This window comes from Stylophora pistillata, chromosome 6, assembly GCF_964205215.1.
Source record: "Stylophora pistillata chromosome 6, jaStyPist1.2, whole genome shotgun sequence".
NCBI lineage: Eukaryota > Metazoa > Cnidaria > Anthozoa > Scleractinia > Pocilloporidae > Stylophora > Stylophora pistillata.
In genome coordinates, this window is record NC_142524.1 from 13,004,993 (window position 1) to 13,017,068 (window position 12,076).

A 12,076-nucleotide genomic window follows, 5' to 3' on the forward strand; every position below is an offset into this window, starting at 1 on the left:
ACATACATAAGATGAATTATTACATAAAAAAAGGGAAGAGAGATGACAGTATACAACAATCTGGCGCAAATAAGTTATCTATTGCACCACAAGATAGTTATAGGCATACAAAAGATGCAAAACCACAAATGGTACATGAATGGCACAGAGTAAAACACTCCCGCCGAGTAAGTATCATGACCCATGCTGACAAAGCCAGAACTGTACATCCCTTCCATGCACAACCAGAGAGGTGACAACCTGGCCGCACAAAAGTAACAACACCTGGGGAAATCAAATAGTAACGATTGCACTGTTACTGTCTCAGTGAGCAACACAACTAGCTGACTGATATTAGGTCATGCCGATTTGAAAGTATCACAACGAGCGTGTAGCTAGTCGTTGGCAACAACTGTAATTTTGCCAAGAGCCGCACGGTGGAATGTTTCCCTCAGGGGACTATTGAGTTCAGCCTTGTTGGTTATGCCGAATATTTTCTTTTATACGTCTTAGGACAGGACTCCGTACAGCTTAAAAATACGATTTGAGTCTTAAGCCTGGAATTGTTTACCTGTGCATGTCAGAAAGTCTGAGTCTCTTTCTGATTTTAAGAGGCTTTGTAAGACTTATTTATACCAGTTAGACACTGAATTAACCATACTTATTATTATTATTATTTTTATTGTTATTATTATTGTCATTATTATTATTATTATTATATTATTACAAATATATATAGGTATGTGTAGTGTTTTTCTTTTCTGGGTGGCCTTTTGTAAGGGAACCCTTTCCTGTTTCTTGGCCTTTCCCTCAGCTTTGTATATATGTTAAGCTTGTTGAGAAAATGATTAAAGTAAAGTAAAATAAAGTTAACGTCCGAGCTAAGGTGAAGCGTCTTAGGACAGGACTCCGTACACGACTCCGAACAGCTTAAAAATACGATTTGAGTCTTAAGCCTGGAATTGTTTACCTGTGCATGTCAGAAAGTCTGAGTATCTTTCTGATTTTAAGAGTCTTTGTAAGGCTTATTTATACCAGTTAGACACTGAATTAACCTTACTTATTATTATTATTATTATTATTATTATATTATTACAAATATACATAGGTATGTGTAGTGTTTCTCTTTTTTGGGTGGCCTTTTGTAAGAGAACCCTTTCCTGTTTCTTGGTCTTCCCCTCAGCTTTGTATATATGTTAAGCTTGTTGAGAAAATGATTAAAGTAAAGTAAAATAAAGTTAACGTCCGAGCTAAGGTGAGGCGTCTTAGGACAGGACTCCGTACACGACTCCGTACAGCTTAAAAATACGATTTGAGTCTTAAGCCTGGAATTGTTTACCTGTGCATGTCAGAAAGTCTGAGTCTCTTTCTGATTTTAAGAGGCTTTGTAAGGCTTATTTATACCAGTTAGACACTCAATTAACCATACTTAATATTATTATTATTATTATTATTGTTATTGTTATTATTATATTATTACAAATATATATAGGTATGTGTAGTGTTTCTCTTTTTTGGGTGGCCTTTTGTAAGGGAACCCTTTCCTGTTTCTTGGCCTTCCCCTCAGCTTTGTATATATGTTAAGCTTGTTGAGAAAATGATTAAAGTAAAGTAAAGTAAAGTTAACGTCCGAGCTAAGGTGAGGTGTCTTAGGACAGGACTCCGTACACGACTTCGTACAGCTTAAAAATACGATTTAAGTCTTAAGCCTGGAATTGTTTACCTGTGCATGTCAGAAAGTCTGAGTCTCTTTCTGATTTTAAGAGGCTTTGTAAGGCTTATTTATACCAGTTAGACACTCAATTAACCTTACTTATTATTATTATTATTATTGTTATTATTATTATTATATTATTACAAACATATATAGGTGTGTGTAGTGTTTTTGTTTTTTGGGTGGCTTTTTGTAAGGGAACCCTTTCCTGTTTCTTGGCCTTCCCCTCAGCTTTGTATATATGTTAAGCTTGTTGAGAAAATGATTAAAGTAAAGTAAAGTAAAGTTAACGTCCGAGCTAGGGTGAAGCGAGAGCAGAGGGCCCGATAACTCGTTGATAGCTTTTATTATCCTAAATCAAATCTCCCGATCTCAGCTAGGGCAATTAAAATGGAGGCGGTGTTGCGAATCTTTTCAGGATCGCACTAGATTGTTTTATCCACTCTATGCCGCCCCGTCCGTGAAGAGTACTACTAAAACACAAGGAAAAAACAGGCACACCAGTCTAAGTGAAGCCTTCCAAGTGATGCTTGGATCCCTATTCCTGCAATCTAAATACTGGCGAAAGACTAATCTTAAACGCGTACCCGTGGTGATCGCCCGCCGCCATGTGATTAGCCTGTGTGATTGTTATAGCGATTGACTGCGCTAAATTCAAGTAAACATAGCCTACTTAACTGGACGGTGAAATGGACAACTCTCTTGAAGTCCTTCTGAAAGAAGATAAGGAGGATTCCTTCTAAAAGCCCTTCAGTCTTCGGTCAAATGTTTGCCCTGCACCGAAGCTAAACTAAAAGAGGCCCGAAATCGCAAGTTCGAATGTTTAAGTATCTGTCATTTTAAGTCCCGGATGTAACCCATCCGGGGTAATGATAAAACGCGGCGCAGGTGCATAAATTAATTTATTCCCTTTGGCTAAATGTCATTTTTGATAAATTTGGTCGTTGTTCCATCTAGATTTGGTATTCTTCGATATTTAGCTTTTAACTGTCCTCCGGTATCCAACTTCCTGTAGTCGATATCTTTTCAGTCAAAAATTACTGCCGTAGATAAGTTGAAACTGATTCGCTGATTTTTCCATTTCTCCATCTATACCAATTTTAAAATAAAAGCGAGAGCTCGGCAAGAATATCGCGCTCGCGTCACAACTTTGGCAATGAAGAGAAATCAGTTTAACATTTGAGCAACTATTAGAAGATCGACTTCACGAAGGGACCAATACCCTCTTCTAATGGTTTCAAAACACTTACCGACTGAAAGAATAAATAAATAAATACGTAAATTGAAGCTCCCCGTCAGGGGCTTTTCAGCCACAATGTAAACTAAGTGCTTAAAAATCCCCATTGGCAGGGGGCAGACAGTGGGCTATTTACAGAGCGCAGCCGAGGAGTTAAACTAGGGGGAAACCGAGTACAAATCCAGTGAGTGGCAGGGTTAAAGAGTGGAATCCGGGACACCGGATTACAAGTCCATCACCCTAACTACTCGGCCACGCCGTCTCCTTATTAGAGGGCGGAAAAAAATTAACTCGTCAATAAAAAAGGCCAACATTATGACAAAAGCGTAATGTGATTTTATCTCGAGGCCCGTCATATAGAGTTAAGTATTTAGGTGTGCCTTTGCATGGGGCAAGGAGCATTGTCAATCACAGATCTTAAGCCAATCAAATGAGGTCCGATCAAATAGCACCAAGATCATAGGCAAGGTCAGTTTCTCTCCTGGTCCTTCTCGCCTTCATTTCCATCTTGTTAACATCCGAACACAGATTTTCGGTGCTGTAGGAGAATTTTCCCGCCCCCTCCCCATGCTCCGGCCCCCTCTTCAGGCTTTTGTTGCCTTTTTATACGTATTTGGGTCTTTGCCGATATTTAACCCCACCTTTGCTTAAGAGATTGCGTGATGTTTATTATATCAATGTTCTTGATGTGGGGTGAAATAAAAGCGTCACTATTGTGGCCAATTTATCCCACATTAGCAGTTATTATTTGTATCTCCCGTCAATCTCGTCAGCAAACTACCGCGACGACACGCAGAGCTTCGGTTCCGTTTTAGTAGAGATACGCGGGTTTCGTGATAAAATACTAATTAGTGCGTTTCCACCTATGAAACTTAATCAGTGGAGGTTGCTTTTGGGTAAGAGATTCAAATATGAATTTATTTTGTCTCAGACTACGCCATGCTCGGTAGTTGAAATAATAGTTTATCTCTTTTTCTTTGCATTTTTTGTAGCATTGCTATGGTCACGTGCAACATCTTCAACTGGTGCTGTTTGTATTCGACCTGACCATCTCCACTGTGGCGCAGACAGCAGTCAATTGTCAAAACTTCAAGTTTGCCATCGATGACTGGGATGTCGTCTATAACCAGATCCACGAGGGCCACGTGTTTCATGGATTGACAGTCCCAAGCGCCCCTCAGTGCCACGTGAAGTGCAAAGATGACTACCTGTGTGTATCCATGAATTATTTCCCTCAGTCCGAACTAAATAACTGTGAGCTGAACGACGCCAACAAATACATGGAGCCAGCGGCAATAAAATGGAGGGAAGGAGGAAATTATTATGATTTGGTGAGAAGCTACACGGTAAAGGTGGGAAAAATTTGTTTATCTATACATACTTCGGTGGGTTGATTGGCCGAGTTACAGCCACGACTTTAATGTAGCCTTTCACTTGTTTCTCCTGTACTCGATTTCTACTTAGGTGTGCGCTTTAACTCAATTTAATGAGCTTTATCATAGTGATAAATGATAATGATTGAAATTATTTTATATAGCGCAAATTGCAGAAATGTATAATCAAATGCCCCGCACGAATAATGAAACTTGACCTTAATAATGTCAGCTAACTAAAATTGCTATAAAGTTAGAAATAGATAAATGTTATTGACCAGCATAGGTCGGTCCGTATTGGGAAAAACTGTGCCCAAGGTCTTGGATACCGCCCGAGGCCTATGACCTACGGCCTCGGGCGGTACTCAAGACAGAGGGCACAGTTTTTCCCAATACGGACCGACCTATGCTGGTCAATAACATTCTTATTTTTTTCTAACACATAAAAAAATGAGTGCCATAAGGACCCGAATAATCTAGGGCTACAATTACGAGTTTAATTACGGGAAAATCCTCCATTAACTTAACAATTTGTTAACGAGTGGATGATAAAGAAAACAGACGTTATCCAAATTAAAGAGAACGCTTTCACCGAAACATTTTTAGTTGTAAAGGTAACTTAAAAGGCTTCCGAGAAAACTTTGAAACATTTATTGATAAGTAACTGTCATGATGTGACACCTGTCAATCTAAGAGGAAAAAGCGTATGCGTTTGAATAAACAACGGTACCGGTATGACTAACACACACGAGTTAAATGACTATGCGACGATCTTCTCGTAAAAAAAAAAACACTCGGTGATCTTACGAAAAGTATCGTTTACTTCCAACGACGATTAATCTTCGAAGATTTACCTTTGTTCCATTTTAAAATTTCACGGAAAGTCAAATTGTAAGTGAATGCAAATGTGTGCTTTGGAGTTGTCAGTCTGCTTGTTTGTTTTCTGTAATGGTGGGTGTAGATCGGTTTTTCTTTCACCGAAGAGCTGGAGTCAGTGAGACTCTTTCCAGCTAGACACTAGGAGATTTAATGCAACTTTTATTCATCGAATTCCTCCGATTACTGTTGTGAAATTTACGATAGAAATGTCCAAATTTGTGGGACCTGCGAAGAATAGGCGAATGTGTTTTATAGAAGAACTCAAAACTTCGCTCAACGTTTCACAAACGAACAAATTGTGTTGAAGAATTCAGATATTAACGATTGAGAGTCACATTGATTAAAGTAATCGTTAACTGCAACTACCTCTCGTTTTAACTTTCTGAGTTACTTTTTGTGAAGGATTATTAAATAACAAATCGTTTCTAGGCCGCGTTTCAATCTTTTTAGAAACAAATTTAGTACCACAAAATTTATTTCGAAATCAATTTTTGCCTAAAAACCAACGTGATTTGAGAGCGAGAGAGAAGAAAAAATCAATATTATTTATCGCCAAAAGGTCGTGATCGAAGTCTTTGCTCAAAATTTCTGCCCAGCTGGCAAAATGAGATATATTTGTGAAAAATTGCAACGAAGCTTCAGATTTTCTGCAAAATGACTCAAGCGAAACGAATACCACCCGCCGTGAGCGGACCGGATGGGGAGAATAGTGCCCGCTCTCGGAACCAATCAGACTGCAGGATTCGTAGAATACCGCCCGCTCACGAACTGAGAAAAAATAAATATTAATAAAACCAAATAATTCTCTTAAAAGAGGGTGAAAACTCTATATTACTATGGGAAACAAACTTATTTTTATAAGAACCACTGACCGTAAATATCGACAATCCGCCGACAGTCGGCAAAATTTCATAATTCGTTTTATTTTTTCTAAAGGACCCTTTAATAAATCTTCTTCGAAAATTATATCAAAAAGCTCTATCGCGCTTTTTTTTCTCCGAAAATTCTAAAAGTTCAAATTACGCCTAAATGGGCGTTGTGCCCCCCTTAAAGCAATGAGAAATTATGCACCTTCGGCAACTTCGTACCCTATAACGCGGTGCAATCCGGCTTTTAAATTTTGTGTGCTAGCAGATGGTCCTTTCATCTCTTGGAAAATATTAATTTCTTGTTATGTTGTTACATTTAAACACGAAGGCGCTATAAAAGGAGCCTTAGGTCCCACTGGACCATTTGTCAATCAACCGTCGTTTGATGTAGAACTCTTAGAGTCAAGTCAGCTTGAGCTACAGCTACTCTAAAGCAGTGAACAACGGGCGCATTCCTCAAAATTGTTTTATGTATTCATCACAATACAAGAATTTTTGAGATTTGTATTTTCTTTCTCCAATGGAAACTGTCTTTATTTGTGGCGGTAAATTTGAGGTCGAAGTAGGTGGTTCGCACGTTACCTCATTGCCACCATGCTTGTGGAAGTAAGCAATAGATACCTCATTAGCTCCTTTTGTTCGTCTACCAGCATTTAAATTTGACCCGCACACGTCAACGGTGAGTGACAAATGAGCCTAGGCCTTCCCAGGGAAGACTTCCTTAAATAGCGCGCCTTCGTGTTTAAGTCTGGATAGTGACCAGTTCAAATAAAGTACTTCGCGTCTCTTTCGCGAAGATAAAATAAAGGTCGACTTCAATGGCCTATGAACAGGTCTGCCATATGATGACACCTTTATTTAAAAATAAATAACAGTCCCAACACCAGGGTAGTCCCATCAGAACGTAAATCTCTGCTATCAATAGGAGCCCTGGTGAATAGGATCCTAAAATAAATACAATGCACAATACAAAAATAAATATAAATAATACTGCGAATAACAATAAAGGCGGCAAGAGTAAAATACATGTTATCTAAATATCGTACAATACTGCAAAAATCTATATATGTACAATGGTACAATAATCTATAAATACACACAAAACAATAAGAATCTATTCAATATAAAATATTATAGAAAATTCTGATTAACTTGAGTAGTATATGGCGTCTGTATGGGAAAACCGAACGGCTTGGCTCCGAGTTTCATCGGCCGAGGTTAATTAATTCATACCATGTAGATGTACGTGGGTTTTTAGGGTTAGGGTATAATTAATATTCATAAGGTGTAGGTGTATGAGTAGTATTTTAGGGTTAGGGTGTAGGTATAGGGTTTTTTTCTAGGGTTCTTGTACATGAATGTAATGTATTTTTAAAAAATAACGGTTGTAAATTCAAGATGGCGTCGTAACAGTAGAACAAAGAAATTCAAGATGGCGAAAGGATTAAGTCGACACGTAAGAAAACAAGACGTATTTAGGAGAAAAGATGTTTATTTATCACACAATATTCATTTAGTCTGTTACATAAGGTTTCATAACGCAAAATAAATGTTCTGGAAAAGGTTCAGGTGGTTCAATGTCTTTTTTGGTTTCTTCTGTCTTAACATCCAAGTGGTCACAGTCGTCTTCCTCGTCTGATAATCTTTGTCTGTATTGTTGATAACAATGTTGCGTGGAGACTAAGAAAGCTCTCAGAACATCTAAGTACAGGCCATGAATGGTATTCTTTTTGTAGGACTCCACTGTTTTGATGTATGAAGTGACATCGCGTTCGATTCTACAAAAATCAACGCAGTCTGCCTTTTCGTATACAATCTCGAGTAAATCATCCAAAATTACTCCAGCCCATTTAGGGTTTTCTTCTAAGTCTCTGTTCATGTTTGAAATGAGTCAAGTGTCGGTCTAGCAGTCTGTTCATATAGATTTTTTGAAACAAAGTGCATGTCAATCATCGTTCTGGCTCATCCTCATCACCTCTGCTGTATACAGGGGAATCGTAATCTCTTGTTGGAGGTTTACCTTCGCTATAGACGACAAAATCTCGGAAAGCCAACATCACACCGTTGTAGACTTTACACTTTACTGAATTGTTTCTGGTCCTCAGAGGCATCGTTGGGTGTATCCAAGACGGAGTGATTGATGCGGGATTTGATTTTTTCCTGATCATCAGCAAAGGCATTTTCATCTACACCAGCCAATATTTCACCTAAAGCCACACATGCACAATCGGGATGCTCTTTCATGTCTTTGGTCGCAGCTAGTGGTTTGGCAGAGGTTTTGATCACTTTAAGGTAATTGGTAAAAGCATCGAACATTCCTATTCAGAGTTCTACCCACAAGGAATCTGAAAAGTTATTATTATGAACAAAAATAAATAACACACCTTTCTACAGAGACAAATTCAAAATTGTAGATGAAAAAATGAGGTCACATAAAAAAAGGCCAAATGTAAATACAATATTTAACAGGAGTGGGAAAAATAAACAAAGAAATTTATTCAATTCGCGTTCTAAATCAGGGTACGTAGTATGTGAAAGAATTTTGAGTCGTCTAGAATAAGTATGCGTGGAAAGAACGGCTTGTAGACTGCCGCAGGTCAGCCATAAGAGATTGTGTAATTCAAAATAACCTTCAAAAAGGAAAGAAGGACAACGAGGATTACAACCAATCTAGAAAAAGAGAAAAGCTAGGTGTAAGTAATTAAAAAGAATTGATGTTGGAATTGAGAAGTGGTGTGTACATAAATGGGGTAACGAACAAAAAACGAGAAAAAAGGTGACAAATGTCTTTGATATGAAAAAAGCAAATAGGATAAATATTCAGCGAATCGAAAAGTATCATTGGTGTACCATCGACGTAGATGTGAGGGAACATAATAGTTTCTATAATCTATAAAATACGAATTTACATCGGCTGGAAAATACATTTCTTTCTTGATTCTTTGATAAATAATGGGTGGGCGGTTAATAAGTGTATTTTTCATATCGATGAATAGTCTAAGTATATAGGATTGAATGAATCTATGTTCCAAAGTAAAATTTGCGGCATCTGAAAGAGTGTCGTCTGAGGTTTACAAAAAAAAGTGAAAAGCGTCTTAGTCTTAAGAAAGTATAAAGATGCGAGAAGAGAATGTGAATGACTTACATCGCGAATTCGTCGTTCCAATACACCGGGTTGTAGTAATCGTTCCAAATCCTCTATCGCTCTTAATCGCATGCTTTCTCTGTCGTTGGGGTTCGCGTTGTCAAAGATAGAGGGACCATCATTTTCATCATCATCTTCTGGAGCGGGTACTGTGGGAAGCTGACGGTAGCGGGATAATAGGGAGGCGGGAAATGGTTCTCCACAAAGACCGCCTGTGGAAGAGCTCCACACGTGATTTCGCAGGCAGGTCTTGTGGATACGATTTTTACAGCAGGGTGTAGCTGTAGCACGCACCATATTGATACAAATGTTGAGAAAGCAAATAAAACATGACACGGGATCACCATCCTGTGAAGGTTCTTCACTCATTAAGCGTTTAGAACGGCGTGTGTTTTCCATCTACATAAAGAAATCATAAATGAATGAATGATCGAATGGAAAACTATTTAGGAAGAGTTTTTTAAAAATACTCACAGTTTCCTGTAGGGTTTCTTTTTGAAAAGTTAGAGCGAACTCTGTCTACTGTTTAATGCGCCACGATTAGAAGGATCGATCGAAATGAATCGTTGGGAATCGAGTCACAACCCATATTGTAAACCTAGTTCGTACGTGATACAATAAAAAAAATGCACACGTTAAAAATAAAGAAACCCGAATGGTGGAAATAATACTGGGATACAATACGTGTCAATCATAGGAAAGCGCGTGAAAAAAGCGTGCCCCGTGTACAATAAAGTACATATCCACCGTTAAAAACAAACTGATATCCACCGTTAAAAACAAACTGAAATGGACGCACTAGTTAACGACAAACGAACCTACGAAGAACTCAAACGTGACCCAACTCCTGCACTTCAACGTAAACTCAACAGTAAACTACTGACACTCAAGAAAACGAACGCCTTTGACACCAAACGGTACTATCGACTGAGGTGCTCGGTACCACAGCCACCGAAACTCTACGGTTTGCCGAAACTACACAAACCTGGTTTCCAGATGCGACCTATTGTTTCTTTCTGTGGCTCTCCCACATACCAACTATCCAAGTACCTAACGACAATACTACAACCGCTAATCGACAAATCCAGACATAAACTACAATCCACTGAAGACTTCATTAACGCTACCAAGACTGTTCAGATACCTGACGACTACAAACTAGTGTCATTTGATGTGAAATCACTGTTCACAAGTATTCCACTTCAATTGGCATTACAATGCACTGAGACTGCAATCCGACAATCTACCGACCCACGACATTATGGACTTGCTAAACATTTGCCTAACGTCTACTTACTTTCAGTACAACGGTAAACACTACAAACAGTTACACGGCACTGCCATGGGGTCTCCAGTTTCTGTTGTTATAGCAGAAATTGTGATGCAGAACATCGAGGAACACGCCCTTTCGACTTGCCGACAAACGATACCGTTTTGGTTACGTTACGTTGACGACACCTTCACCGCCGTTCGACACGACGAAATTGACGCATTCCACCGCCACCTTAACGAACAAAACACTGACATACAGTTTACCAGAGAAGTCGAAGAAAATGGCAAACTTCCTTTTCTAGACTGCCTGGTAAGCCACAACGACAACTCATTACGGACGACAGTTTACAGGAAACCGACACACACCGACAGATTACTAGACGAGTCATCCTACAACCCTACATCACACAAAGCCACAACTATCAGAACTCTAACACGACGCGCATAACTAGTATGCAACTCGACAGACAGCTTATCCGACGAGAACAAATACCATCACCGTGTTTTTACGAAGAACAACTACAACAAAGACTTCATCCGACGAAACACTCACCGACCCACTACCACTACCGAAACAAATGACACCGCAACCCCTTTGACTACAGCAACCATACCGTACATAAAAGGCATGTCTGAAAACATCTCGCGCATCTTACTACCCTTCAATATCTGCGTCGCCCACAAACCCATCACCACACTACGTCAGTTACTAACCAACGTTAAAGACAAAGACGAACCGAGGAACAGACAGGGAACGATTTATAAGATCAATTGTTCCGACTGCCAAGCCTCCTACATCGGTGAGACTGGCAGAAACCTCACAACAAGACTGACTGAACACAGACGGGCGACGAGAAAAGGTGATGTCAGCAATCACATTGCTGAACACCATCGACTTACCAACCACAACATTGACTGGGACTCTGCACAATGCCTAACCTACAGCACTGACTATTTTCAACGACTGACTCTGGAAAGCTGGTTTACTAACTTAGAACAGACTCCCCTAAACAGATGTCAACAACTACCCGCTCCATACAAACGACTCATTCACGACATAAACATCACAAACGACCGAAAAAGAACGACCTAACTTTACCGACAGATCGAAACAGACCAATCACGACCGACTTACGTCACTTGAGTCTTACAGCCAATAACATCACGGCAAAACCAACCGATCATTTCACACGAACTGGAATAAGAACATTCTACTGACAACAATCATTCACTTGACTCTGATGATGACTTCCGCACAGGTTGTCGAAACGTCAGTCACTACCACCGACAACAGTCCTTCTCAGGACTACACTCACCCGGGCGATCAGACTACACCTTCACATAAGAGCTTTGTTCGTTACATATATGTTAGGGCCTCGATTTATAACCGTAAGAAGACCTCAAAAGCTGTTGTTTCCAGTGGACTAACCTACTTAATTGCTTTGTTAGAGTAATTGCTCACTTCATTGCACTGGACTTATTACAAAGAACATTCAGTAAAAGGTCATGACTAGATACTTGATTTTTGTAGTCAATGGTAAGCAATGCTGCTACGAAAATCGGCTGTTATCACAATATTTTTTGATAGGTCTCGTCAGGATCAGTAAG

General features: G+C 39.3%; 1 protein-coding gene across 1 annotated transcript; it reads right to left on the bottom strand.

Annotated features, from left to right (window-relative positions):
* Nucleotides 1-7,558: 7,558 nt before the first annotated feature.
* Nucleotides 7,559-9,682, bottom strand: LOC148728322 (uncharacterized). Its single transcript, XM_088725848.1, has 2 exons — nucleotides 9,197-9,682; nucleotides 7,559-8,396 (listed from the first exon to the last, which is right to left on the bottom strand). The coding sequence occupies exons 1-2, from the start codon at nucleotides 9,593-9,595 to the stop codon at nucleotides 8,382-8,384; spliced, it is 414 nt and encodes a 137-aa protein (XP_088581974.1). The 5' UTR covers nucleotides 9,596-9,682; the 3' UTR covers nucleotides 7,559-8,381.
* Nucleotides 9,683-12,076: the final 2,394 nt, after the last annotated feature.

Bases quoted from the DNA above. Each gene is read 5' to 3' on its own strand.
- LOC148728322 (XM_088725848.1), bottom strand. From the start codon at position 9,595: ATGGAAAACACACGCCGTTCTAAACGCTTAATGAGTGAAGAACCTTCA.